The 27,149-nt window shown below is 43.7% G+C and overlaps 1 protein-coding gene across 6 annotated transcripts in view; it reads left to right on the forward strand.

Annotated features, from left to right (window-relative positions):
• The window catches only part of VTCN1 (V-set domain containing T cell activation inhibitor 1), a 58,138-nt gene that overhangs the window by 11,999 nt on the left and 18,990 nt on the right, over positions 1-27,149 (forward strand). For 4 of the 6 annotated variants that reach the window (XM_025994644.2, XM_025994646.2, XM_072766786.1 and 1 more), the window contains exon 2: positions 21,554-21,618. The exons of the other annotated variants lie outside the window; for them this stretch is intronic. In XM_025994644.2, the coding sequence (XP_025850429.1) occupies positions 21,554-21,618 (65 nt within the window). The remainder of the gene's footprint in view (positions 1-21,553; positions 21,619-27,149) is intronic. 6 annotated transcript variants of the gene reach the window in all.

Genomic DNA, 27,149 nt, shown 5'->3' on the forward strand with positions numbered 1-27,149 from the left:
TTATTTGATACTTTCTGCAAGGGATTATAAATTTCACTACTTAACCCTTACCACAACTGTTGAATATAATAAATGCAAAGGGAATCAAAATAGAGTTTAGATATATCTACCTTCAAAGTCTATACCCTTTCCTAGTTTAGAAAGAAATTTATTTTATTTTTAATACTAAGATTAAGTGGTTGAAGCATTGGGGAAGTCAGAGTGCCTGGGCTGGTGTCAAGGTGGCTCTTTATGAGGCCAGTGCCTTTAGGTCCAAGGGCTTGATGGCTATACTTTGCCAAGAGCCCAGCTCCCTACGAACCCCAGTACCAAAACCCCAAATGCCCTGTTCCACTGCCTTTCTTTAAAAGCTCTTACAAGTATGGGGCAGCCTGGGTGGCTCAGCGGTTTAGCCCTGCCTTCAGCCCAGGGCGTGATCCTGGAGACCCGGACTCAATCCCATATCGGCTCTCTGCATGGGGCCTGCTTCTCCCTCTGCCTGTGTCTCTGCCTCTCTCTCTCTCTCTCTCTCTCTCATGAATAAATAAATAAAATCTTTAAAAAATAAAATAAAAAATAAAAGCCCTTAGAAGTGAAACTGTAAGTGTCTGCAAAGAGGGATGTTGGTATAAGAAGGAGGTATTTTGATATTGCAAAGCTATCAGGTTCTTGGCCCTTTTGAGGCACCAAAAGAACTTTTTTCCTTAAAGAGTTCCCCCCAAAACTTCTGTGCTTAAACTGTAGGAGAAAACTAAAATTTTGAAAGCTTTTGGGGTACCTGGCTGGCTCCATTGTTGGACCACGCAACTCTTGATCTTGGGGTTGTGGGTTCAAGTCAAACCCTGAGTGTAGAGTTATAGAGATTACTTAAAAATAAAATCTTGAAAACAAACAAACTTTGAAAGCTTTTGACCATGACCAAAACTGGAAAAAAAAAAAAAAAAAAAAGATAAATCTGGCTGTTTTCTCACCTTTCCAGGTTGACATTTTCTCATAGACAAGTTCCTAGATCAATAAAATGCTCGAGTTTCATAGATTTAGCAAATAGGTAATTATAGTTTCCCTAATACTGACCCCAACATATTCTATTTATTCTAATAAAGGTGTTAGCTGAATGTAAATACTAATTATCCGAAGCAGAAAATAGGGGGCCTGCTAGAGAATCTGTTAAATATGTGTGTAGAGGATCCTGCCAGTTTCCCTATTTCCTACCCTTAAGGTAAGTACAATTGTAAAAAAGTGAGTTGTAAGATGGTGGGCTTTCACTGGCATTCCCCAAAGTGCCAAACTGTGAAGTGTTCTTCATTTACTGAAAATTCTGGGAACTCCTGGTGCTGCCCACCTGGGCTTCCTAGAACTGAGGATTTTTGGAACCATCATGTAGGGCAGGTGTGACCAGCCTATTACATTATGAAGAACACGTCTGGTCACTTAAATGAAGGCAAACCAGTTATGTGTAACTTCTAGCACATATGCACTGGATCCTGGTTCTGACTCTCACAGTCCAAACCATAGACCCAGGAAACTGTTTTAACTGTTTCAGTTCTAACTGCATCCCATTGAAAGAAGCCTATTCGCCCACCATCCAAAAGACAGGTCAGATCTATGGGACACCTGGGTGGCTCAGCTGTTGAGCATCTGCCTTTGGTTCAGGGCATGGTCCTGGGGTCCTGGGATCAAGTCTTGCATCGGGCTCCCCACAGGGAGCCTGCTTCTCCCTCTGCCTGTGTCTCTGCCTCTCTCTCTGTGTTTTTTATGAATGAATGGGTAAAATCTTAAAAAAAGAAAAAAAAGGTCAAACCTAAAGAAAATAGTGTTTTCTTTTGCAAAATGTATTTTCCAAAATTTGTTTTGCAAATATAATGTGAGGTTAGTGTGGAAACTTTGGAAAATACAGAAAAGCATAAGAGAGAAAAATATTAAAATCTATATCATTCCTGATGGAGGTATAACCGCATTATGTCTTTCCAGTCTTTTCCCTCAGTATTTATATAATAAATGATATCCTACAGTGCATATTATTTTAAATACTTTGAGGACATCTGGCTGGCTCAGTCCATGGAGTGTCCAACTCTTGATTTTGGGGTCATGAGTTCAAGCCCTACCTTGGATGTGGAGATCACACACACAAAAAACCTACTTTCTACTTACTGGTTTGGGGGACATGTCTCATATAAATAAATATTCTTGGGTGATGTCTTTACAACTACATAGTACTGCCTCTGATAATGAACCTTGATTCACTCATTCAGTTTTCTGATCTTGGACATGTATGTGCTTTCAATGATTTGCTCACAACTACTAGGTTAATTTTAACCTCTTAGTTGCCATCCTTGGAAATGCATCTCGTTCATTCCTTAGAATGAATTCTTAGAAGTAGAATAACTGGACGGAGGCTCAGTAGGTACATCACAAGCCTTCTGATTCTCTTGGACAAATCTCTGCAAACCCTAAAGTTTGCACCAACTCACACCCCTACCAGCCATCCAGACTTCCCCAAAATAATAGTTTCTGCTTAGGCCTATTCTAGGACCAGCAAAAACCCCTTGTCAAAATTTTGAAAAAGAAAATAGCAAATTTTACATCTAATGTTCCCACTTTTTCCTATTTCTGAGGCTTTCTTTGTCATGCCTTAGCCTCCTTAATTTACTTTCCAACCCTACTCTTAGTGAAATAACTAATACACTCATTTATACCCAGGTCTCCATGACTGAAGGGATAAAATACTATACTGTACATTTTGATCAGTAACAAAACCAAAGAGCTAAATTTTTTATAGGGTTTTATTTTTATAAAGCTGAAGATGGGAGTGATTGTGGAGTAGAGAAAGCCCCGGAGGTAGTAAAACAGAGGGCCAGTTGGTCCTCTTACTCCTAGAGTTGCCTTTTGCCGAGTCTCTCCTACAGAGTGACAGAGGAAACAATGAAATATTCACAGCCTCTTCCTTCTCTGCTCAATCCCTCTGGAAAATCTTGGTGTTTTCTACTAAGTCTCCCCATCTTCCAGCTCATAATTATTAATTCAATGGAGTAAGCCCTACAGAGAAAACTGAGAGAGGTCTAATAGAGAGGAGAGAGGATTTGCTGATGAGAATAGACTTAAAGCTATGAGGGAGAAGAGACCAGGGAGTGGACTTCAGAGAGAGTCTGGGAGAGATTTCAAGAAGTGAAGTTTGGGTATGCTAAATGGAAGGATAGAAGTTGCAAAAGAGGATTTTTTTTTTTAAAGCAGTTTTGCTGGGCAGCCCTGGTGGCCCAGCGGTTTAGTGCCGCATTCAGCTCAGGGCGTGATCCTGGAGACCCGGGATCGAGTCCCACGTCAGGTTCCCTGCATGGAGCCTGCTTCTCCCTCTGCCTGTGTCTCTGCCTCTCTCTCTTTCTCTGTGTCTCTATGAATAAATAATCTTTAAAAAAATAAATAAAGCAGTTTTGCTGTGCGTTGTCCATGTAATGCTTTTGATGTTTTCCTAGATGTCCAATGGTTTCAGTGAAAGTTTTCCATTGGGTTGGTATTTGTTTGACTGTGACATTGTGAAAAATGGACCACAGGATATTTTGGTTTTCTATAGGTTATAATAAGATCATGTCTTTAGGGGTGCCTAGGTGGCTCAGTCAGTAAAGTGTCCGACTCTTGATCTTGGCTCAGGTCTTGATCTCAGAGTCATGAGATCAAGACTTATGTGAAGCTATATGGAGCCTACTTAAAAAAAAAAAAAAAAAGAAAGAAAGAAAGAAAAAAGATCATGTCTCTGGAGCTAGACAGTACTTATGTATAATAATTAAGAGCTGATTTCTAAATGTGTATTTATATTTAGCTACTAATTTTAATTATTCATATAAAATCTTTCTGAAAAGGTTATTCAAGGGGAGATAACCCTGAAATAAATATATGGACTGCCATTCAGTTGGGCTGTCTCATGGACATATTTTGGTTCACTAGAAGAATATGTTCCAAAATCACATCAGCTCAGTTTGGTATTTATCAAATGCCTAGGATGAGTCAGGCACTATGTCTGACACTTAAGGGAATAAATGTGACTGATAAATCAATTCAGCATGACCAATAGGTTATAATCAAAGCAAAATTTTATTTTTATCTCTTTCTGACCTTTTAAAGTGCATTCAGTAGGGAACTACATGATAAAACTTCTGAAGGCTCCGATGAAAACTTGGCCTCTCCATCAGTGAGCTGATGTTCCCTCCGCCCCTGGTTCCTGGAAGGTCCACTTGTCACATGACTCTCGATACTCAAGTCCCCTCTCCCCAGTGTTTCTTTTTTCTTTTTTTTTTTTTTAAAGATTTTATTTATTTATTCATGAGACACACACACACACAGAGAGAGAGAGAGAGAGAGAGAGAGAGACACACACACACACACACAGGCAGAGGGAGAAGCAGGCTCCATGCAGGGAGCCCCATGTGGGACTCCATCCCTGGTCTCCAGGATCAGGCCCTGGGCTGAAGGTGGCGCTAAACCTCTGAGCCACCCGGGCTGCCCCTCCCCAGGATTTCGATGGGTGAGCACTCATCAAGACTCAAGGATCTCTGGCCTGTTGGACAAACTCACATTTTCTTTGCTTTGTACAAGGGCAAATGACCTCCAAATGCAGCTCTGTGTTCCTTCTGCCCCCACCTGAACCCCTGCCTCTGTCTTTCTCTCTCACTGACCTGTTCTAGACTACATTAAATTTCTCAGGTATGATTTAGGGTCTAGCTCATGGTGTCACCACCACATGCCAACTTTGTGCTTTGTGCTTCGAGAAAGGGGAGGAGTTATGTCCTCAGGAACAGCTGCACAAATCTTCTCTCCCTACTCTGAGGCCCCTTTATATCCTTCATCTTACTGAAGTGTCTTGGGATTATGGAGCTGGCTGTCAAAGATCCCCCTTTCAAAATCTGTACAGCAGTGTGGGATCTTGCTTAGGTATGCAGCATCTATTGTATCTTGGAACTTCAGCTGAAACTTGAAACTTAATATCCTATTACACAAAAATAAAAAGATACAGTGCCTGTTATTGAGTAGATTAGAAGAGAGCAAAGGAGACACGAATGTGTAAACCACTCATTTTGATTTGATGTGACAAGCATCGTGCTAGAAACAGGTACCAGGGACAAGAAGGACATGGAGACAGCTTCTAATACGTATTGTTGCCACTTTCCTTCAAACATTATCTAGAAGAAGGCCATGGGCAAAAGGATGAGGAGGCCGGGTGGCTTACCAGGAGTTCAAAGAATGTGGTGTCTTCCCAGGAACCTCATGCCTGGGGAAATGATAAGATTACAAATTTAGGATAAAACTGTATAATTGGGTACAGTGGATAGGAAAAGGATCCTTTTCTAAGTATTTTAAAGGAGCCCTGGAAATCTTGGCAGCCAAATGTAAAAATAGCAAGCTTCTCTGAATCTGCCTTGAGGTATTGTAGAAACAGGGCAGGTTCCGGAGGCAAGGCCACTGTGATGTGTGTCACGGCTGTGCTGCCAGCATCATGACATGGCATCCATGACCACATAGAAGACATCTGCACAAACACAGTCCCGGATAAGAAGAGTGGAGAGGGAAAATAAGGAACCCTGTCCACAAAAGCTACCTTCTCATTCTCTGCATGTTATCTCCCATCCAATTCCTTCTGTTGCCTTTGCAATAAATAGCTTATTGCATTTTCTCAGCCTCCCACCTCACCCCGAAACATGGCGTTACAAAATTATAAGGAAAATCCTGAACATCTAAGAATGAGCTTGCTCCTCTAAGGCTGCTGAGGCGGGGGGAAAGAGTGTGTCCAGTTAGGGCCTCAGCTGAAGTTTATGCTGCTGAGCCCAGAACCCCAGAGATGTCCCATCCGGCTGTCCAAACAGGTACAATCCACTTCGCACACAGAGAGAGCCCTACCATGGCCACACGTCCACAGGGCCTGTTATACTTTTAGTTATTTTACCTATTGTCTGTCTGAGCCATCGAAGGGGCCCAGAAATTCAAGTAACTACCCCTTTCAGACCTCTCACACATGTCAAACTACAGTTCCCATTTTTGGAAGGATCGCTCCCGCAACCAGAGACCATTTTGGAGCAATGAAGCAGCATTTCATGCCCAAAGTATCGACAACCCTGTTAAATTCTGACCCCTCTGGCAGCCTTTGGAAGCTTCCTCTGGGAGGGTGTGGCTGGCCCTCACTGGGCAGCAGGAAAACTGGCCGGATGGAGGAGTTCCAACATCCCCACCTGTCATTCCTGCCTCTTGTCTTCTGGGTCCCCTGTCAGTGTTGCCACATCCCCACAGTCATCCTGGGTTTCTCGGCTCTGGTGGCCACTGGAATAGTCATGTTTGACTGAAATGTGAGAGATTATTTCTGTCTTTGGTCTGGATAAGATCCATGTAGGAAGAGGAAAGAAACTAGGAAGCCATTGTAAATATGAAACTGAGAAGACCATTTTTTTTTTAAGATTTTTATTTATTTATTCATGAGAGACACAGAGAGAGAGAGAGGCAGAGACACAGGCAGAGGGAGCAGCAGGCTCCATGCAGGGAGCCCGATGTGGGATTCGATCCCGGGTCTCCAGGATCGCGCCCTGGGCTGAAGGTGGCGCTAAACCGCTGAGCCACCCGGGCTGCCCAGAAGGCTAGTTTTTTATCCTAATTTCTGAAATCTGGGTAAAGATAGATGTGGCTGGTGCGGTTTTAAGGGCACTGACATCACTCCCTTTTCTCATCTCTAGCTAACTTAGATACAAAACTAATCAGTTTCTAGACCAAGGGAAAATTGGGGAGGCATTTCTCCCAGGCCTGGCAGCGTTCTTGGTCCTCAACAGAATGTGCTTCTAATTGTCTCTGAAGGAGCCCCTCCTCTCCTGACTTCACCCTCCACCCCTTGGCCTGGAAAACAACACAGTTTGTATCCACAGCTATCCTGCTTCTTCACATGGGCCTTGGCCTCTTGGGAGAGCAAAGGAATATAACATTTTTAGTGACCTTGCTACATGCCAGGCACTATCCTACAGGTGTTATTTATATGATGAAGAAAGGCACCAGGTGAAGAAGGTAGTTCCCTTCCTGGCCTTCAAATATTTCTCTCTTGAGTTCAGAGCATTAAAAAGATGGGGATGCCTGGGTACTCAGTGGTTGAGCATCTGCCTTCGGCACAGGTCATGATCCTAGGGTTCTGGGATCCAGTCCCACATCAGTCTCCTCACAGGGAGCCTGCTTCTCCCTTTGCCTATGTCTCTGTCACTCTCCATGTGTCTCTCATGAGTAAATAAGTAAAAATCTTAAAAAAACAAAAAACACTGCTACACTTTCCAATAGTAAAAAAAAAAAAAAGATGGTAATGGTACCCACTAATGCCCCATCAACTAGCCCGTAATTCAAAGTACAAAAAACACAAGACCTTAACACACAAAAAAAGTATACACGAGTTAAAATTAAAAACACTTCCTTCCAGTTTTCCTGATTGTAAGACAAACTGAAACTTAACTTTGATCTCCAGTCCTATTGTGAGTGTTGGTCAGGGGTGGGAGGGACAGGTTGCCGTGCCTGCTGTGCTAATGCCACAAGGTCATACTTGGTTGGCCTCATGAAGAGCCCGGTGCGGCCCAGTAAAGTCTGCTTTGTCCCATCTCTTGCAGTTCTGAAAGCTTAGACCCCTGGACAGCAAAGCTTTGTCTGTCACTTGTTTCTCTAACTTGCACAAAATTGCCTGAAATGAATTATCTGGATGACCATTAAGAGCGATTCTGCCCTGGGGTGGAGGTACAAATCTTGCGTTTCAGTTTTTGTAGCATCTTCTAGTAGCCTGTCAATTGGGCATGAAGCTTCATGTTGGGTGCCATATTCTCTCCGTATTTTTTTTTTAAAGACTTTACTATTTTTTTTAAATTTTATTTTATGATAGTCACAGAGAGAGAGAGAGAGAGAGAGGCAGAGGCACAGGCAGAGGGAGAAGCAGGCTCCATGCAGGGAGCCCGACGTGGGACTCGATCCCGGGTCTCCAGGATCACGCCCTGGGCCAAAGGCAGGCGCCAAACCGCTGCACCACCCAGGGATCCCCTTCTCTCCGTATCATATCTGTGTCTGTAATACCTGCTGAGCCCTGTAGCCAGACTTCATATCTCTCATTTCCTGTTCTTGTAGCACTTTGGAGATATAATCCCATCATTTCTCCAGCATCCCTTGTGACTTTTAGTTGTCATTCCTTTCTAGGTAACCTGTCTTCTCTCTCTCTCTCTCTCTCTTTTTTTTTTTTTTTTTTTTTTTGTCTTCTCTCTTTTAAGATCGTTTTGGTCTTTGCTCATTGGTTGCATTATGAAGTGTCTTGGAGCTTTCATTTCCCTTACTTGAGATTCACTGAGCTTCCTGAATCTGAAAATTGGGATCTTTCATAAATACCAAAAAACACTCAGTCTTTTTCTCTTCAGATATCGCGTCTCCCTCTCTCTCTCATTCTTTACTTCTGATGAGATATATACTAAAATTTCTCATTTTGGTCTTGGTGTGTCTTTTCATATTTTTCATCTCTGTTTCTCTATACTGCATCTTGTGTAATCAGTCAACTCTTACTTCTGCTTGACTGATTGTCCCTTCCAGTTGTGCACAGTTGTAACTTAACTTGTTCTAGAGCTTTAAGCTCAATGATTTATTTTTCGCTTCTAGACGTTATGTTTTGTTGTTTTTCAAACCTTTATCCTGTCAGACTTAGTCTCTTGCTCCTTCCTCAGGCTTCTCATTCCCTCCTACTTTCATTTGAACACATTGAAAAGCCTTATTTTATATGCTGGGCTCTGTGGTTTCAGTATTTGAAGTCTACCTTCCAAATCTGCTTCTCTTTTCTACCGGTTCTTATTCATGGTAGTTTTTTCCTTGTGATTTTTTAATTATGAGCTTATATATTTTGGGGAATTTAATCTGCTGATATCCTTTGAGGCTTGGATTGAGAGCGCATGTCTTCAAAGAAGGTTTGCTTTTTTTTATTTTTTAAGATTTTATTTATTTATTTATTCATGAGAGATACACACGCAGAGGGAGAAGCAGGCTCCATGCAGGGAGCCTGATGTGGGACTCAATCCTGAGACTCCAGGATCACGCCCTGGGCCAAAGACAAGCGCTCAACCGCTGAGCCACCCAGGCATTCCAAAGAAGGTTTGCTTTTGCTTCTATGAGGCATTGGCACATTAGCAACTAGGAAGCCTTTACACTTGATTCTTAGTTTAGGTTTTTTTGGAACTGGAGGACTTGTGAAATCAGGCCTCAAGCCTGCAGGACAACTGTTTGGTACACACACCATCTCAGGTAGTCCTGCTTTTCTTCCACTGAAACCAAGACCAAATGAGGTGGTCACCTTTGGGTGAGTGGAGGATCCTGGATTATGTGAGTCTCCAATTAAGAGTCTCTAGCTTGGAGACACCTGGGTGGCCAGTGGCTGAGCATCTGCCTTTGGCTCAGGTCATGATGCTGGGGTTCTGGGATCAAGTCCCACATAGGGCTCCCTGCTCAGAGAAGGAGCTTCTTTCCTCTGCCTATGTCTCTGCCTTTCTCTCTCTGTCTCTCATGAATAATAAAATCTTTAAAAAAAAAAAAAAAGAGTCCCCAGCTTGTGCAGCATGGTAGCTTTGTCTCTGTCTTCTTCAGCATGGCTCTTAAGATTGAAGCTTTTGGCCACTAGAATGCATAGACAGCCACTGTGTGTAGCACTCTCCTCTCTGTCTGGATTCATGAGTCTCCTTTGCTTTAGCCTCTGCTAATCTCTCCTACTCTCTTACCAGCAAAACCAAGTGTTCAAAAACGTGTATGGGGGTTTTTTGTTTGATTCAGCATGTAAAGCGTTTTTAAGTACGACTGTTATTTTTTAAAGAATATTTATATTCACTATTGCTGGAAATTTAAATTTTCATTCTGCAACAAGTTCCTTTTTTTTTTTTTTTTTTAGAGGGGCACCTCTATTTTGTAAGTCATCTGCAGAGAGAGATGACTGAAAAGACCCAGATTTAACAAATGATCAAGCATGGCTGTTATCAGTTAATTCCATTTCCAGGTTTGCTTCCTGCCCCCGCCCCCACCAGCCAACTAGGTCTTCTATTTCCAGCCCTCCGAGGCGGTGTGTTAGAATTCAGGCACCAGCAAGATTTCATAGACCCTAATTTTTTAAAAGATTATCTTCCTTTAGAGAGGAATATAAATGATAATTTCTCCCATAAAAGGCTGCTCAAAAGTTAAGACTGCATTAGTTTCCCTTAGTAACACAGCATGGATATTTGATTTATTCATTAATTCAACAACTTTTAAATACTATGTGCTAGATACTCTGAGGGAAGACTTCTCTAAGGTGAAGCATTTATTCAGCAAACATTTATTAAGTTCCTACCATGGTCGAAGAACAGGAAAAACAGCTTGAATAAAACACAGAGGGAAGAGACAGCCTGGCATCTTTAGGGGCCCAGAGTAGGTTAGAGGGAGGGGCCAGAAATGGGGCAAGAAATGGAATGAAGGATCCACACATTTATTTACATCTTCTTGAGCTTATATTTGTGTTCAAACTGCTGAAACTTTCAGAATTCATATACATTCTTTACTTTTTAATGCTCAAATCAATATTTTAGATTTAGATTCAAATTTTAAGCTTTCACTAAAATACAGTATTTAAATATGTTGAGGTCTAAATCAGAAGATAAAACAGAAATTTTGTGTTTCATAGTAGCCCAGTAACCCATTAATCCCTGGGTTAGTGCCAAACTCTGGGCCTGCCATGGGTTAGGGTGGCCCATGGGGTCTCAGATGGTGGGTTGGGAGCAAATACAGGAGAACACAGCAGAACCTTCTTGCATATAGTATCAGGCTGGGAGTCCCTGCCTTTGGGAATGCAGCAACCAGGAGTCTACATGAGAAAGTTAAGACTGTGCCCCAGAAGTCAGGCTGGACCAGAGGGAAAAGACCGGGTGGCAGCGTCTGAAATCACAAGGAGGACTTGGGTTCAAAGCCAGCTCCAGGGCACAAGCAGGGTGCAGATTCTAGGTTGGAAGGCCAGGGAAACTTTCTCTGTGTCTGTTACAGATGAACAGATCCACAGAGGAGTTTAACTCAAGGATGACTGTGGATCCTAGGACAGGGTATGTCTCCTCAAGCATCCTTGGAATAAGCAGCCAAGGCCTGTCATATAGAGAGAGTAGCCCCAGGGTCTGTGGCTAGGAGCTCAGCTCCAGCAGGCCAGGCCCTCAAGGATTGGGACAGGCTGTCTAATTGCCACACGTTCATCCCCACCCCTGCAGAGCTGTACCCATGTCTACACAATGAGAATGTGGGGCCTGGCAGATGAGGGTTTGTGGGGGGACTCTGGGTAGGACTTTGGGAAGATTGAACGACATATCCCTATTGATTTCTGGGATCCAGTGGTCTGCTTATCAATGGGGAGATTTCATGGCATGACTGAAATAGAGTCAATGACAGAAGCCTCAGGGGGTGTACAAATATGACACTGCATCCCGTTTCAGAACATAGAGGTATCAGACTGCCTGTGACAGGTATATGTGCTTGAGTCAAGTTCTTAGGGGGACAGATATACTTGGTTCTGGGTTTATTAATGAATAAACAGTGAACCAATCCCAGGACTAGGCCTTCTGAGAGAAGACAGCCCAAGTACTTCTCTAAATCTCTCCCGTGATACCATGGGTTTCTTGAAGGCAAGAAAGGAACGAAACATCACCACTGTCCCTGGGGCTTTCGGGTGTTGCAGGGTAATCTAGACTATAGATCATCCGCTCCGTGGGCCACCCCTCGGCCTGAGGCCCAGATTGCCATGACCGACAGAGAGAAAGGGTAGAGGGGAATGTACACGGCCCAGAGTGGTTGAGACTGTCCTGTCCTCCCCCATCAACCTTCTCAGTGGCCCTCCTGTCTCCCTCAGGCCCTGCCCTATAAGGTTCCCCTTCCTGCCTCACCCCCTTAAACCCACTAATGAAAGGGAAAGGAGAGCATCCTCTGGGTGAGGCCTTCTGGAAGGTGTCAGAGGCGAGGCAGAGCCACCCTGGGCTTTGAGTGGGGCCCACCTTTCAAAGCCAGAGAAGTGGTGGAAGAATGTTCTAGTCAGGGAGCAACAGGAGGCAATGCACAGATTGGTTTGCTAAGATTTCACAGCTCCAGAGGGAGAACAGGGTCACATCAATCATATGGAGCATTTTACGATCGTCTTCAATGCTAAGCAAAATGTAAACCTTGATCTATAAGCCATGAGAAATCACTTACATTGGAGGGAGAAGGGTTAAAAATAAGAATTAGCCTTAATAATTTAGAAATAATAACTGATACCGATACAAAGCACAGTTGTTTCTCTGACCCTGACAGTGATCCTGGGGTGATAGTGGTGCTTAGTCTGGACGTAGATATAGAATGAATTGCAGCATGGCTCCATTATACGAGCCCCCTGCTCCCATCAAGGCTTCATTAGGAAAAGGCTGCCAGGTTCTCCGTGCAGGTGATAAGCAGAGAAGGATAGAAGCACCCCCTTTGTTCCATCCATTCCAGAGATGACCAGGCTGCCACTGAGCAGTGCCCCTGCCCTCATCTGGACTGGGCTCAGCAGGAGGGGTGAGGAGGGCAAGGTGATCTGGGACAAGGTGGGAAGGAGGCCGTGCATGCTAGAAGAGCAGCCCCCAAATCACCGCTAGTCATGAGAAGGATGTGCTTATTAGTGGCCAAATTTCACTCCAGGTACTGTGAACGCCTCTGGAAATCTCTCCCAGGCTTTGGTCTGGAAAACTTAACAACTAGACTGTCTCGGTTCAGACCACACAGACTGCTTCGGGGATCCCTGGCTTTTCTGACAGTTCAGACACTTCATGGGAGGTTCATAAACGTTCTGAAGTATATTTGTTATTAAACACAACGGGACCAGTTTATACTGCTGGAGAAGTCTTCTGGAAATGCATTTTTGCTCTCCAGTGAGAATAAGGAGGAATGGGAAACACAGGTATGATTAGGGAAAGACTGGCAATCAACCTTAGATTGACTTTTGTCTCATTCCGTTTGTGCCACTGGAAAACAGTGTGCACAAGGTTGATGAAATGCTAATATGTGCTTCACGGGCAATCAGCGGACAGGTATAAATAGAGTGGCCAAAGAATAAAAAGAATGGCTTGCTGCAAACTCAGATACTGTTTAGGGAGAGGTATCTGTCTGCTAACATTTTGTATTTTTCCATCTGTTACTACTCCCTCCTTTCGATTTTCCTTCCAGAGGCTCAAACCAGAGATACCACATGAGAGAGGTGGACTTCTTCAATCTGTGCAAGATTGGGGAGCATCTGGGTGTCTCAGTGGTTGAACATGTCTTTGGCTCAGGGCGCGATCCCGGGGTTCTGGGATCAAGTTCCATATTGGGCTCCCTCCACGGAGCCTGCTTCTCCCTCTGCCTATGTCTCTGCCTCTCTCTGTGTCTCTCATGAATAAATAAAATCTTTAAAAAAAATCTGTGCAAGATCGGGCACGTTGTCCTTCCGTCAGTTACAACTATACAAAACATGAGCCTGGAAACTGATTTGAACTCTGGGATTTAGAAAACTTTGGATTTGTATAACATACAGTATATTAAGGCCATGGGTGATGGGAAATTAGACCAAAGTCTAATCCTGCTCTAATTTAATAATCTTAGGGTGAGCACTTGGATGAGGGTGGCTTCAGTTTCCCTATCTGAAAAGAAAGATAACAGTACCCATCTCATAGGGTTGTTGTGGAAATTAAATGCGATAAATGACAACATGCACTCAGGAAATACCAGCTATCATCATTATGTTATTAATATAGGTTTTGGGAAGCAGATACAGAATAGGTAACTGTGGCAAGGGCAAGGCGAGAGCAAATCCCAAGGAATATCAAATTATGGTATCTTTTAACTATCTGAAAGGGACTTCCAAAACTCTTCTAACCCCTCTCTGGTGCCCCAAAGTAGTTACTCAGTCCCTGCTTGTAGGCACAGTTCCCGTGACAGGAAACTGCAGTATCAAGCCAATACCAGAGAGCACCCTTGGAAAGTTTCTCTATATACAGAATCTAAATCTAACCTCCTACAATTCTCACCTATTGGCTTCGTTTCTTCCAGAGTGATAGAGAACAAGCCTATACGGCACCTTTCAGTTTTTAAAATGATCGTCACTATATTTAGACTCCTCTAAATTAAACTACCCCTGTTCCTTCAAGTCTTCTTCAAAAGAAATGTCTTCTAATCACATCGCCATGCTGGTCCCACTTAGATCAATGGTTCTCAACTGGAGCAACATGTCTAGAGACCTTTTAAGTTCTCACCAGAGGGGCAGAGCTACTGCTGGCATCTAAAGATAGAAGCCAGCTGCTAAAGATCCTACAAGGCACAGGACAGCCCCCAGCAGCAAGGAATTATCTGGCCCAAATAGCCAATAGTGCTGAGCCTGAGAAACCCTGTCCTAAACAAATATGTTAATCCATGTTCTTCTTAAAGCATCGGCCAAAAATGTGCACAGATGAGTGTCCTCTAATGTCGCCATTTTACTGTCATTACTTTGCTATTAAATTAGCCTAAGACCCTGGTAGTTTGTGGCCAGTGGTCAGTTCGAGCCCCTTTCATGTTTTGCTGCTAGCCCAGAGATGGCACTCGGGGCCACACGCCCACTCAGAAATCACTCATCGGTGGTGGCATTCTCTCCTGCCAGAGGCGGTCTTGCAATCTTCTCCGAAACAATATCCAAGGCCATCACTATCAATCATTCAGAAGAAGTTGGCGTGCAAGATGCAATCTATTTCCTGGTCATGTCTTCCTGGTTTTGTGGCATTGAGGCCCAGGCAGGATGTAATCCTGAGGCCTGTGCTTTGGAGGACTCCCCATAAGACTGTGTCATGATTCTCAGCTTGAAGGAAGATGGGATGCCTCAACCTGATACTCAAAAGCACCCAAGTCTCTTCTGTGCAATTTTCTCAAACGTCTTCCCCAAACAGAAAGCCATGCTGTCCACTACCATGAAAGCAGTGTGGACAGGGCAAGGCTTCCCAGGAGGCCCGCCCTCCCACACACACTGCTAAAGCTCCACAAAACAGTGTCCTTTTTGCCAATTGCTTCCTGACCCTCCATTTACCACTTCAAATGCTCATGCTCTCAGTTCCCCGGATCAATACTGGCCCTGATTGTACCAATACAAAGAGATAAAGCAGGGGACTATAGAGATGGGGAAAACGTGTTGAGGAGACAACAATCTAAGCCCCTCAGAAACCTAAAACCGGTAGTAATCAATATCTAGAAAATAGATCATTTTACCTTGAAGCCCAACACTCTCTTCCACGTGGTATTTAAAAATAATTCCTTTTCTCCTTTTATGGGGGGGATGGAGAGAAGAGAAATGTTTTGGATAGGCTAAAATGTCTTCAATTTCAGTATTCTTTATAAACTCAGTCACTCGGTTAGTTTCTGAACAAAGTAATGTATTTGATTTATTCAAATATTTACTTGATTTACTCAAATACTCTGCTTGATATATTTAATTTAAAAGTATAATTTATTCAGATTAATCATACGTGTGCTAACTTAATTGACTTTTCAGAGTTTTAATCATTTATCATTTATTCAAGTGGAGGAAAGCTGACGATCTGAAGGAATGTGGTATCTCTCGGTTCCATTCGTATTTGGGAAGGAGGCAGAAACCAGAAAACATAGAAACCACTAATGTTTGGATCAAACAGAGAGCGCTTTGTCAGAATGTGTGCCCTATACACTGTGTGGCAGATCCAGAAAGCCCTTGTTTTGGGAACCGGAGCTAGAGGAGCTATTACAGGGGTGGGGATGAACTTGTGGCCTCCTGCCACATGGAACTTTGTGGCTTGGTGTGGCTTTCAGGTTCGTGATTTCCTCAAAAAATTTTAAATAGACACCTGTACTTGGGGCTCCCTCCCCAGAGAAACACATCTTAGGCTCACCTCTCCAGGTACCCTCTGTTCCAGAAAACTCACTTGCTCATGGTACCTTCAGTCAGTGTCTCCTCAATAGTGTCTGTGCATTTTTACTTTTTTTTTAAGATTCTATTTATTTATTCATGAAAGACACAGAGAGGCAGAGACACAGGCAGAGGGAGAGGCAGGCTCCCCAGAGGAACCTGGGATCATGACCTGAGCGAAAGGCAGATGTGCAACTACTGAGCCACCCAGGTGCCCATTTCTGGGCATTTTTAATATCCCTGGAAGCTTCTGGCCCTACTGAGCTGTCTGCTTTGGCTGTCCGAGTCATCTCCCGATGTTCCAAGTGTTGTTTCTGTTAGTAGACTGATTACAAAGTCATGTAGGTTTTGAGTGCTCTGCCCTGAACCCTTTTTCTCCCCACAAGCCTGGCTCCTCTACTGTGCGACTTTGTACAGCATGAGGCCTTTCTGGAACACACATAGCATGTCATCACAGAAATGCCTAATTTCTTTCAAGGCAACAGCGGCAGAAGCAAAGACGTGGGAGGGAACCGAACAAGGCCATCTTCAGGTGGTATAGACGTGTTTGGTGGAATCCGATTACCCACCCCATCCCCCTGCAAGGCTCTGAGTCCTGCAGCCCCTGAAAGCCCCTTCTCCCAGCCCAGAGCTCTGAGTAGGATGCTTGTGTCCTGACCCTGTGCAGGCAGCAGAAATACCACTTTTCTTTGGGTTTCGGCCTTAGAGAGACAGTCTGTAGCAGCATGAATTGGCTAAATATATTTCTCAATGAAGCCTTTCTCTTAACCTTCTCTGAAATTTGTTAATGGAAATACACTTTGAATTCCCCTATTTCACTCAGATTTAAAATACTTCCTACTCCCTGGGATTCCTGTGAGAATATGTTCCTCTCTTTACCGACGCCCTGCCCATATGTGTCTAGTGTTATTGCAGTGCACAGGTGTGCATGTGCATGCATGTCTGTGCATGTTGTGTGTGCATGTTTGCATGTGTGCCTCTGTGTGTTGCATTGCATGTGCGTGTGTCTGCATGTTGTGTGTGCATGCGTGTCTGTGTATGCTGTGTGCATGTGTGTGTGTCTGTGAATGTTATATGCCCATGAATGCGTCCATGTCTGTTTATGTTGTGTGTGTCTGTGTATGTTGCATGTGCGTGCGTGTGTGTTTTATCTCAGCTATACTGTAAGCTCCTTGAGGGCAGACCCTTCATCCCTATATGTCCTCCCTATTGCCTAGGAATGTCATTCACACAATAAATACTTAATCAATGCTTCCTAAACAGATCCTCCAAAAGCACTGATTTTCCACCTGGGCCCTTTCATAAGGTGTGTCTAATAAGTGTGCACTGTGAATTCCAATGCAGCGGTTAAAAGACAGTTTTTGCATTAAAAATGTCCCCGCAGCATCGTTATTGGAAATTATTCTGGAAAAGTAAGAACCAAAAAGCAATGTCAGAACACCTTATGCGAATATTTTATTCAACATCTTAAAAAATTAATAAGCAGCAGACGGGAATTATTTAATTTGGCTGCTCTGGGCTCCTGCTTCCTTTTCCAAGGCTCTAGAGGTTGAGCCGTTTCCCACGGGAATGGCAGTGCCGCGCCAAGCTCAAGGTGATGCCTGCTTAGAGAAATTGCTGAGAGACAATCAGAGAAACATGCGGGGCTGCACTCCGCCTGGTCCCTTACCTCCACTGTCGCCTGCCTTCTTGTCCCCGGAGTGGCCAGGTATCTGTTCGGAGCCTTTGCTCTTCCTGAGAGAGAGGACAGCATATGCGAAGGCCAGCGGCAGGAGGATGCGCAATTCTTCAGGGCAGCTAGAGTGCAGAAACCCCGGGGAAGTGAGGGGAGGCAGAGGCTGGAAAGAAAGCAACGTACCCCCTTTGAGAGGCCATCGAGGGACACATCAAAGAGTGAATCATTGGGACTTCTGAATGGTTCAGCAGTTGACCATCTGCCTTCGGCCCAGGGCCTGACTCTGGGGTCCCAGGATCGAGTCCTGCATCGGGCCTCCTGCGGGGAGCCTGCTTCTCCCTCTGCCTGTGTCTCTGCCTTTCTTTCTGTGTCTCTCATGAATAAATAAATACAATCTTAAAAAAAAAAAAAAGAAAGAAACAGTGAATTGTTATCACAGAGGAGAGGAGAAGACACTCAAAGTCTTAAGCAGAGGACGATTATGACTATAGTTCAGTTTTGAAATCATTCTTACAAAGAGCTCAGTAGTGGAGTGGGGAGGGGAGGGGGACGGTGTTAATCCCCAAACAGCACCACCAAGGAGACACATACTCTAACTTAGAAGCATGTGCTTGTTATGTAACCACAGCCGAGAAATAAGAAAGGGAAGAGCTGATATTTATGGAAGCTTCCCACATTCCGGGTACTATTCCAAGTGATTTTTACAAACCACTTCACTCGTGTTAGCATTGTGTTAACTCATTTAATCTGAACAAGAAGGAACGGGAAGTCACTCGACTGGAAGCGGTAGTGCCGTGGCTCGAACCTGCAGGCCTGGCCCAGAAGCCATGCTTGGGGCCTCAGCATTATCTACCACTGATCCTCTGATCCCTCCGGCTCCCACTTCCCACTAGGTTGTCTCCCCTCACCACTGTTGTATAGAAACTCTGAAGTCACCATGAGGCTGGCAGTGTGAAGAGTGGGTAGGAGAGGTCCAGCCTGGGAACAAGGGAAACCGTTAGGAGAACACTGTAAAAATGCTGGGGAGACATGGTGGTGAGTGGGGGGAGGGCAGTGAAGACAGAAAGGAAGGGATGTCAGAGAAATTAAGGAGCTACTCAACGGTGCTTGATAATACAAAGGAGAAAATGCTCATTGGACACCAGCACTGAGCCTGGTGCAGGGTATTTTTGATGTATCAAAATACTATTATGTTGCCATTATTACCAGATGGACTACTCCCCAGGGTTAAGGCATAGCTTTTTTTTTTTTTTTTTTAAGATTTTATTTATTTATTCGTGAGAGACACAGAGAGAGGCAGAGACATAGGCAGAGGGAGAAGCAGGCTCCCTGTGGGGAAGCCAATGTAGGACTCGATCCCAGCACCTTGGGTTCAGTCCCTGAGCCAATGGTAGACTCTCAACCACGGAGCTACCCAGGTGCCCCTAAGCCATAGCTTTTAATAACAAACTTAAAGCCAACAGCTGCAGGTAGACTTGTTTATAGTAAAAAGCAATATATGAACAGCCCTTTATGGATATGCCACAACCACTGTCTAATTTGATCTTAAAACAACCCTTTTACATAAGTTTGCTAGGGCCATTGTGACAAAAAACCACCGACCAGGTGGCTTAACCTGCAGAAATATGTTCTCTCGCCGCTCTAGAGACTAGCAGCCCACTTGTCAGCAGGGTCGGTTCCTTTGCAGCGTCAGGAAGAGTCTGCTCCAGGTCCCCCACCAGCCTCTGGTGGTTTGTGGGCCATCTTGGTTGTTCCTTGGTTTGTAGATCTCTGCTTTCATCTTCATGAGTGTTTTCCCTGGGCATGTGAGTTTGTGAGTGTGAATGTGTGTGTGTGTAGGTAAATTTCCCCTTTTTATAAGGTCCCCAATCATATGGGACTAGGGGCCCACCCTACTTTATTAGGACCTCATTCAACGAATTATATCCTCAAAGACCCTATTCCTCAGTCAAGTGACCTTCTGAAGTCCTTGGGGTTGGCGCTTCAAAATACAAACTTTGGGCCACGGGGGACACACTTCAATCCCTAACGACCTAAGAGCGGGTAAAGCAGAAATTACTCCTATTGCCATTTTCAAGATGAAGAACCTGAGTCTCAGAGAGAAGTAGTTGGTCCACGGTAAGCAAGACACTGGTTCACAAATGCAAGTCCGCCCTCTGGCCCAGGAGTCAGAGGGAGACAGATGGTGCCTCTTGCTGAACTTGTGTCGCTGTTCTCACCCACTTGGAGCAGTGAGAACCGAGGCTGCATCGACGTAGGGAGGGTGGTCAGATGTGTCTCCCCTTGGAATCAATGGCAGACACCCGATTGCTAAAAGCCTCGTTGGGCTTATTCCATTGCCGTCTCTCCAGCTGCACCTCGTGATGGCTGGACCTGCAGGGAAACTGTTGACTCAAAATTGTTTCTCCTAAGTCTGTTGTCTCTGTCCGGTGGGCCCTTCCCTGAGCCCAGGGCGGGGGGCGGGGGGCCAGTATGTGGTGTGCAGGTACAATGAGCCCATTCAGGGCAGAAAGTAAAAACTTCCTGGCTTCCCTTTGCTCTCTGTGGCATCATTCTTTGCCTCCCTGTGCGTCTCTTTTGTCTTGCTCTTGAGTAACATCGGTGTGGGTGTGGGGACTGTGTGAGTTGCCAGCAGTGAGCGAGTGTGGCCAAGGACACCTGCCTGGTGACTATGCACAAGGGCGGGCAGCGATGGGCCAGCTCCCGGGAACCCCTCTGCTGGGCACAGCAGCTCTGACCTTCTGTCCTGCCCAAGTCACTCTCAGCAGCTAAACCTGGTGCCCCTCGAGGAGCCCAGGCCCACCTGGAGGCAGCGGGCAGAGCTGGGCATAGAATCCGTCTCCGGCGTCTGCACTCATCTACTCCCTCCCCGACCAGCGCTGCGAATTAAGGGAAGATGCTTAATCTCCCTGTGTCATTTCCTCATCAGTAAAATGGAGATGATAAATTTGCTTGCCTCGCAAGGTTATTGAATAGATAAATGATATAATCCATAAATGGTGCCTAGAACAACATGTCTGCCAAGTAATTCTAGCATTTAGCAAATACAAACAATACTTTCTCCCCCCCCCCCCAAATGTTATTTGTTACTTGGTTCATTGAAAACGGGCAGGATACATCTCCAGAAGCTAACCATGGTTGTGTCCGGATGATGGCATTGCAGGTTATTTTGTTGTCTTTTTTTTTTAACTTCTTTGTATCTTCTAAATTTTCTGTAATAGATATGCATTCGTTTAATTTTTATTTATTTTTTAAAAGATTTTATTTATTTGATAGAGAGCACGTAAGCAAGGAGCATGGCAGGCTGAGGGAGAGGGAAAAGCAGACTCCCTGCTGAGCAGGGAGCCTGATGCGGGACTCAATTCCAGGACCCTAGGATCATGACCTGGACTGAAGGTAGACACTTACCCAACTCAGCCACATTATAATTAAGCCAGGTGCCCTATTACTTTTTAAATAAGAGAAAACAAACTGCCACTGAGAATCTACAGGGTTGAGAGGGAACTAGGGATGAGAAGAAGGTACAGGCAAAAACATGACTGTCGTCCTTAGTGGAGTGTAAAGTCGGTGGAAGGAGACAAGACAGGTAGATCATTGATGGACATTAATGCTTTGTGTGGGCTGAGTACCTGGAACCCCTCCAGTGGCACCTGGCACTACAGAGATGTCATCAGTAGTGCCCCAACGATTTTGGTACATGGTCTCTCCCAACTTGGAAATAGGACAGTCAGATGACACACGAACTCAGGTAAAAGGGTCACTCCTCTCATCGTTCCCAGCATCCCAGGGGGAAAGGGACTGTTGACAATTCCTTTCTGTGGCACCTCTTAATAGGAATGGGCTTCTGGTGAAGACAGGCTGAGATGCTCCCTGTAGACCTCTGACAAATGACAGACACAAACCCTAGTCACAAAGTGGCATGTCAAGTGAAATGAAGAGTAATTTCCTGTTTCTCTATCTCTCCATAGCATTATTAGCGTCATCATTATTTTGGCTGGAGCCATTGCCCTTATCATCGGTTTTGGTATTTCAGGTATGTGATTTCTCGTGTTACCGTGACCCACTCACCCCTCACCATTACATTCCCGACTACTCCATGGGGTCAAATGGAAAGAGTGTGCTTGGACTCAGGAAACCCCAGAGCAAACTGGTTCTTCTGCTTATTGACTCTGCTCTCTTCCTCCGGTATAGGTGGGGAAATGTCTACGTCACCAGGTAGTTGAGAGAACCAAATGGGATGATTATCAGAGTGTTCTCTCTACCAGTCAGTGTAGAAGAGGCCACTCTGGCATGGTGGGAAAGGGCTGTGGCTGAGCCATTCTATCAGTGGTTGGGCAGATGATTCCTGTGCAATGAAGCTTCCTCTGACACATCGAAGAGTTATCAGGTCTTTGCACACAGGGGTCTTAGGCAAAGAGAACACTGGTTATGATCGCTGTTCATGTAGGGAACAGATGCCACCATGTGTGGATGGTGAGTTTCTGAGTGCAGCTGATGTCAGTGGCAGGAATACTCTTGTCTTTCCTCTTCTGTATGGACCATGTCTTGGAATCATCCATCATGGACATCACTTAATTAAGACATTAAGTGAGTTAGGCCAGCAGCTGTCTTCTCTGAGGCAAACTGGTTGCTCCATTTCCCCTAAACTGCCTGGCTTGGGCCAACATTTCTATTTTAACTTAGTCTGCAGCCAAAGTTGTCACATTATAACTTTAGTTTTTACAGTTCCACCTGCCTTTTCTCTCTGTCCCTCTCCTCTGATGTGAGTGTACTGCCACCATATAGTGGCCACCGGCCTAAATGAAGAAAACTTATGATAGATGTGTTTGGCTAGAAGAGGCATTATCACTTTTCCTCACTTTATCAAAAATAGCTATTTTGGAGCACCTGGCTGCCTTAGTATAGCACATGACTCTTGATCTTGGTATGGTAAGATTGAGCGCCATGTTGGATGTGGAGATTACTTAAAAAATAAGATAAAATATATGTTTTTAAAAGGGTATTTTTGTCTTTAATCCATTTTTCAATGGGATTACCTTTTTCTTTTTGATTTGTAGGAATTCTTTATATATTTTGAGTGCAATTTGGTTTATATGCATTGTAAAATCGTGTCTTCTACTCTATGGTTTGCTTTTTCACTCTATTTTTTTTTAATTTTTAAAAAATAATTATTCATTTGAAAGAGAGAGAGAGCATGAGCAGAGGGGAGGAGAGGAGCAGAGGGAGAGGGAGAAGCAGACTCCTAATGAACAGAGAGCCCAAAGCAGGGCTCGATCCCAGGACCCCAGGATTATGACCTGAGTCAGGGGCATACACTTAACTGACTGAGCCACCCAGGCACCCCACTTTTTCACTCTCTCAGTGATGTCTTTCAATGAGCAGAAGCGCATAATTTTAACCTTGTCCACTTTATCCATCTTTTCCTTTATACTGGATCTTCTCATAATCTGACTAAGAAGCATTTGCCTATCACAAGGTTATGAAGGTTTTTTCCAGATTATCTTATAGAATCTTCACTGTTTTACCATTCACATTTATATCTTATATTAAGCATCCAGAATTCGTTTTGCGTATAGTGCAAGATAGTGGTCAAGATTCACATGTTCCACGTGGCTCTCTAGTTGACCCAGCACCATTTGTTAAAAACACTGTCCCTCTCCCACTTCTCACCAAGTGCCATTTTTGTCATAAATCAGGTATGTAAATGTGTATGGATCTGTTTCTGAATGTACTAGCCTGTTTCATTCTAATATCCCTTTATAATTCATTTTCTTTTTTACGTTATCTCTTTATTCCTAATCTTGGGCATTTTGTCTGTGTGTGTGTGTGTGTGTGTGTGTGTGTGTCTCAAAGGTTTATGAGGTCAACAGTAGCTTTGAAAGAACCAGGTTTACGTTTGATTTTTACTTTCTCTGATTGTTTTCCTACTAATTTTGGCTTTTGTCTTTACCAATGTCCCTCTTTCTGCTTTGTTTTGCCTTTGTCTTTTAACCCTTTCTTCTAAAATCTTAAAATAAGCACTTTGTAAAAGAGTATGTCCAAGAAAGCCAATAAATAGCTTTTAGTAGATACTGTCATTCAGTTTTCCAAAATGATTGACCAATTTACTCTTCACCAGAAGTGTATGAACGATCCAGTGCTCCATGTCCTCACCAACACTCAATATGGTTGAATCTTGTTGTTCCTATTTCCCAATGACAGAGGAGACTGAGTACATGTTCATATGAGAAACATAACATTGATTGACAGAGCCAGACACTAAGCAGTACATTCTGGAGGATTCCATGTACGTATAGTTCAAAAACAGGCAAATGAATCTGTGCTATTAGAAAGGCAGGGGAAGAGGGAGGAGGTAACCATTAGGAGGAACATGAGGGGACTTTGGGGGATAGTAAAGTTCTAGTTCTTGGTGTAGGTTGTAGTTACATGGAATGAAATTATGATAATTCTTCAAACTGCACAGTTATGTGTACATTTTTATGTATGGATGCTATACTTGAATACACTCATATATATACAGATATATTACAAATATATATATACAGATATATTACAAATATATATTATAAAATATGTGTATATATGTTTGTGGAAATAAAATATTGACTGATAAAGCAAATATTTTGGGCTAACTTTTAAAGATATCAATGCATACATTTTGGTGCCTTCCTCGTTAATGCTTAATTAACTTTTCCTTAGTTATAATTTACCCTATTCTGGATCTTATATATCACTTTGAATTAAAAGAGTTTGGGATCCCTGGGTGGCTCAGTGGTTTAGCGCCTGCCTTTGGCCGGGGGCGTGATCCTGGAGTCCTGGGATCGAGTCTCACATTGGGCTCCCTGCATGGAGCCTGCTTCTCCCTCTGCCCATGTCTCTGCCTCTCTCTCTCTCTGTCTCTCATGAGTAAATACATAAAATCTTAAGAAAAAAAAAAAGCCTACTGTTTGTCTTTCCCTCTGAATCTTAATAACTGACCTTTTTTGGGCTTAGGGCTAAATGGCTTGGCATCAGAGCCCGAAAGTATCTTTTGCTTGTCAGTGGCTTTGACTACCCTAGCAAGACTTTTCATATTGTCCCAGCTTCCCCATGAAAGTCAATGTTTTGGGATGCCTGGGCAGCTCTGTGGTTAAGCGTCTGCCTTCAGCTCAGGGCGTGATCCTGGGGTCCCGGGATCGAGTCCCACATCGGGCTCCCTGCATGGAGCCTGCTTCTCCCTGTGTCTCTCATGGACAAATAAATAAAATCTTAAGAAAAAAAGTCAACATTTTGCCACTCACACTTTTTCCTGTTACGTAACTATAGGGACCTTGAGTATGTAACTCAGCTCCCAGAAGAGGATGTTCAAAGTGTACTCCCTAAGTGCTTTTTCAATGGACAAGTGAATGGATGCTTGGAGAGGCAAATACATAAATAAAAACAAGTCTACTCAGTTCAGCAATATTCCACCAATAATATTAAAACCCTACTACCAATGAAGAGGTTTTCTGCCTCCTTCCTATTTCACGGGATAAAAGCTGATTATGGATAAATTGAGCTGTTTGGATAAAATGAACTATTAATTCAACACTCTTTAGTTGGATTTTTCTCAATTGCTTTTATTAAAAAGACAATAACCCTTACCTGAGAGCATCATATTATCACACTTCAGATAAATTCAAAAAATGTTACTGGCTTAGTACACAAGGTAGTGAAATTAAGGAAATGGCATTACAAAGGTGATGATGATATCTTTTGAATCCTTCCTATGTGCACCTCACTGTACTAAATAACTCTACATAATTATCTGATTTACTATTCACAACAAATAAGAGATAAGTATTATTACTACATCCTGATAAGTACTCACCCAAGGTTGCACACAGCTAACAGGTGGGACAGTTGTTTCAAGCCCTGCTAATTTGCTTCAGAACCCACACTCCTCCCTGCCAACCTGTGCCAATAATAACATTCCTACAGAGTAGTGGCAGAGAGGGTTGTTTTCTGATTTGCCTTGAAGGCATTATTCCTGAGACTATAGCTTTTAAAGACAGAGATATTTCTAAGTACAGAAAAAAATTATATTTCTTGAAACTCTCCTTGGGCCATTTATGCCACCTCCTCATAGCCATCCTACTCCTTATATGTACCAAATATGGACACTACAAAACATAAAATGCGTTTGAGGTAGACTGTTTGGAACAGAGGTGGTGAGGCACCCATTAACCCCTGGGCATAGGACAGCCTTTGTGGATGACACCCTTTGAGGAAGAGGGAGATAGGTAGAAAGGACCCTGACCCTATTTAGCCCAGTCCTGTGCTATCACTCCCTCCCTGGATGACTTCAACAAGCTCTGTGTAATGGAAGAGTTTAGGAATCAGACAGAGACATTCTAATCTCAGGCCTGACACTAACTGTATGTCCTTTGGGACATAACTTCCCAAAAATAGTTTCCTCACTGGTAAAATAGTCAGAGCCACTGTGGGAATTAAATGAGAAAAGTGTTTGTGAAGTTCCTGGCACATGAGATAGTAAATGGCTAGTATTGTTTTTTATATGAATGGCATCGGTGCTTAATAATCATTTGTTATGATTAATGCATGTATATAGCACTTCCTAAAACTTGCACAATTTCCTGGCCACACCAGGGCTGGCTTCCTCTGAAGTTAGAGAGGCTGGGGCAGGAAGCCACAGGACACTGCCTCCTAATAAATGCTGCTGCATCTTTGGACATTGGATAAGCCAAGGAGGCATGTGCTTATGGCACCCAAACAGGAGACTTAACAAATTGTTTGAAAAGTATTTGAGAGAAAGAGCAAGATTTTTGTTTTAATTGTAGTCATCTCAGAAACGGCTGTTGGCCTTTCTTATTTTTATTTTGTGGTTTTCAATTGCTTTTATTTTTACATAAGGTGGGGATACCAACCTCTGCCTATCTCAGTCTGGCCACTGAGATCAGCAAGACATTGTAGAAAGAGGACAGGCTTAGTTCCAGACGAGATTGCTTTTGATACTATCTTCACTGCTTGCTAGATATGGGGCTGTAGGCAGCCATTTACTCCCATGGAGCCTCTTCCTCCTCATTTATAAAATGGGCATAATGGTAATTCTTACCTTTCATGGTTCTTGGCAGGCTTAAAACAAGTCACTATACCTGAAGCACTTAGTATAAAGTGTTTCCTTTCCTCCTGGTGCTCTGATCTGCAGTCTTTCCAAAGGATTCTAGTTCATAACAGCCATCGATAACATTAAGACTTAACATAGGGCAGGGCAGGTACTGTTAAGCTCTTTACCTACCTTGCATCATCTGTCCTTTCAGGGATCAACAGAGGGGGCTGCTACTATCATTAACATCTTCATTTTACAGATGAAAAACGATTTGCCCAAGGTCACATATCCAGAAAGTGGCACAGCTATAACTTGAACCCAGACAGCCTGATACCCATTCTCAAATACCAGCTGCTTCCCACATTGTTCCTTCATCTAGCCTGGCCCAGCATCCTTCCTAATTTCTTCTCATGGAAACAACTGTTATCTCCAAACCTTTTCTCTTCTCGGGCAAGAGCGGTGCTAAAGTTGGTGTC

This window comes from Vulpes vulpes, chromosome 8, assembly GCF_048418805.1.
Source record: "Vulpes vulpes isolate BD-2025 chromosome 8, VulVul3, whole genome shotgun sequence".
NCBI lineage: Eukaryota > Metazoa > Chordata > Mammalia > Carnivora > Canidae > Vulpes > Vulpes vulpes.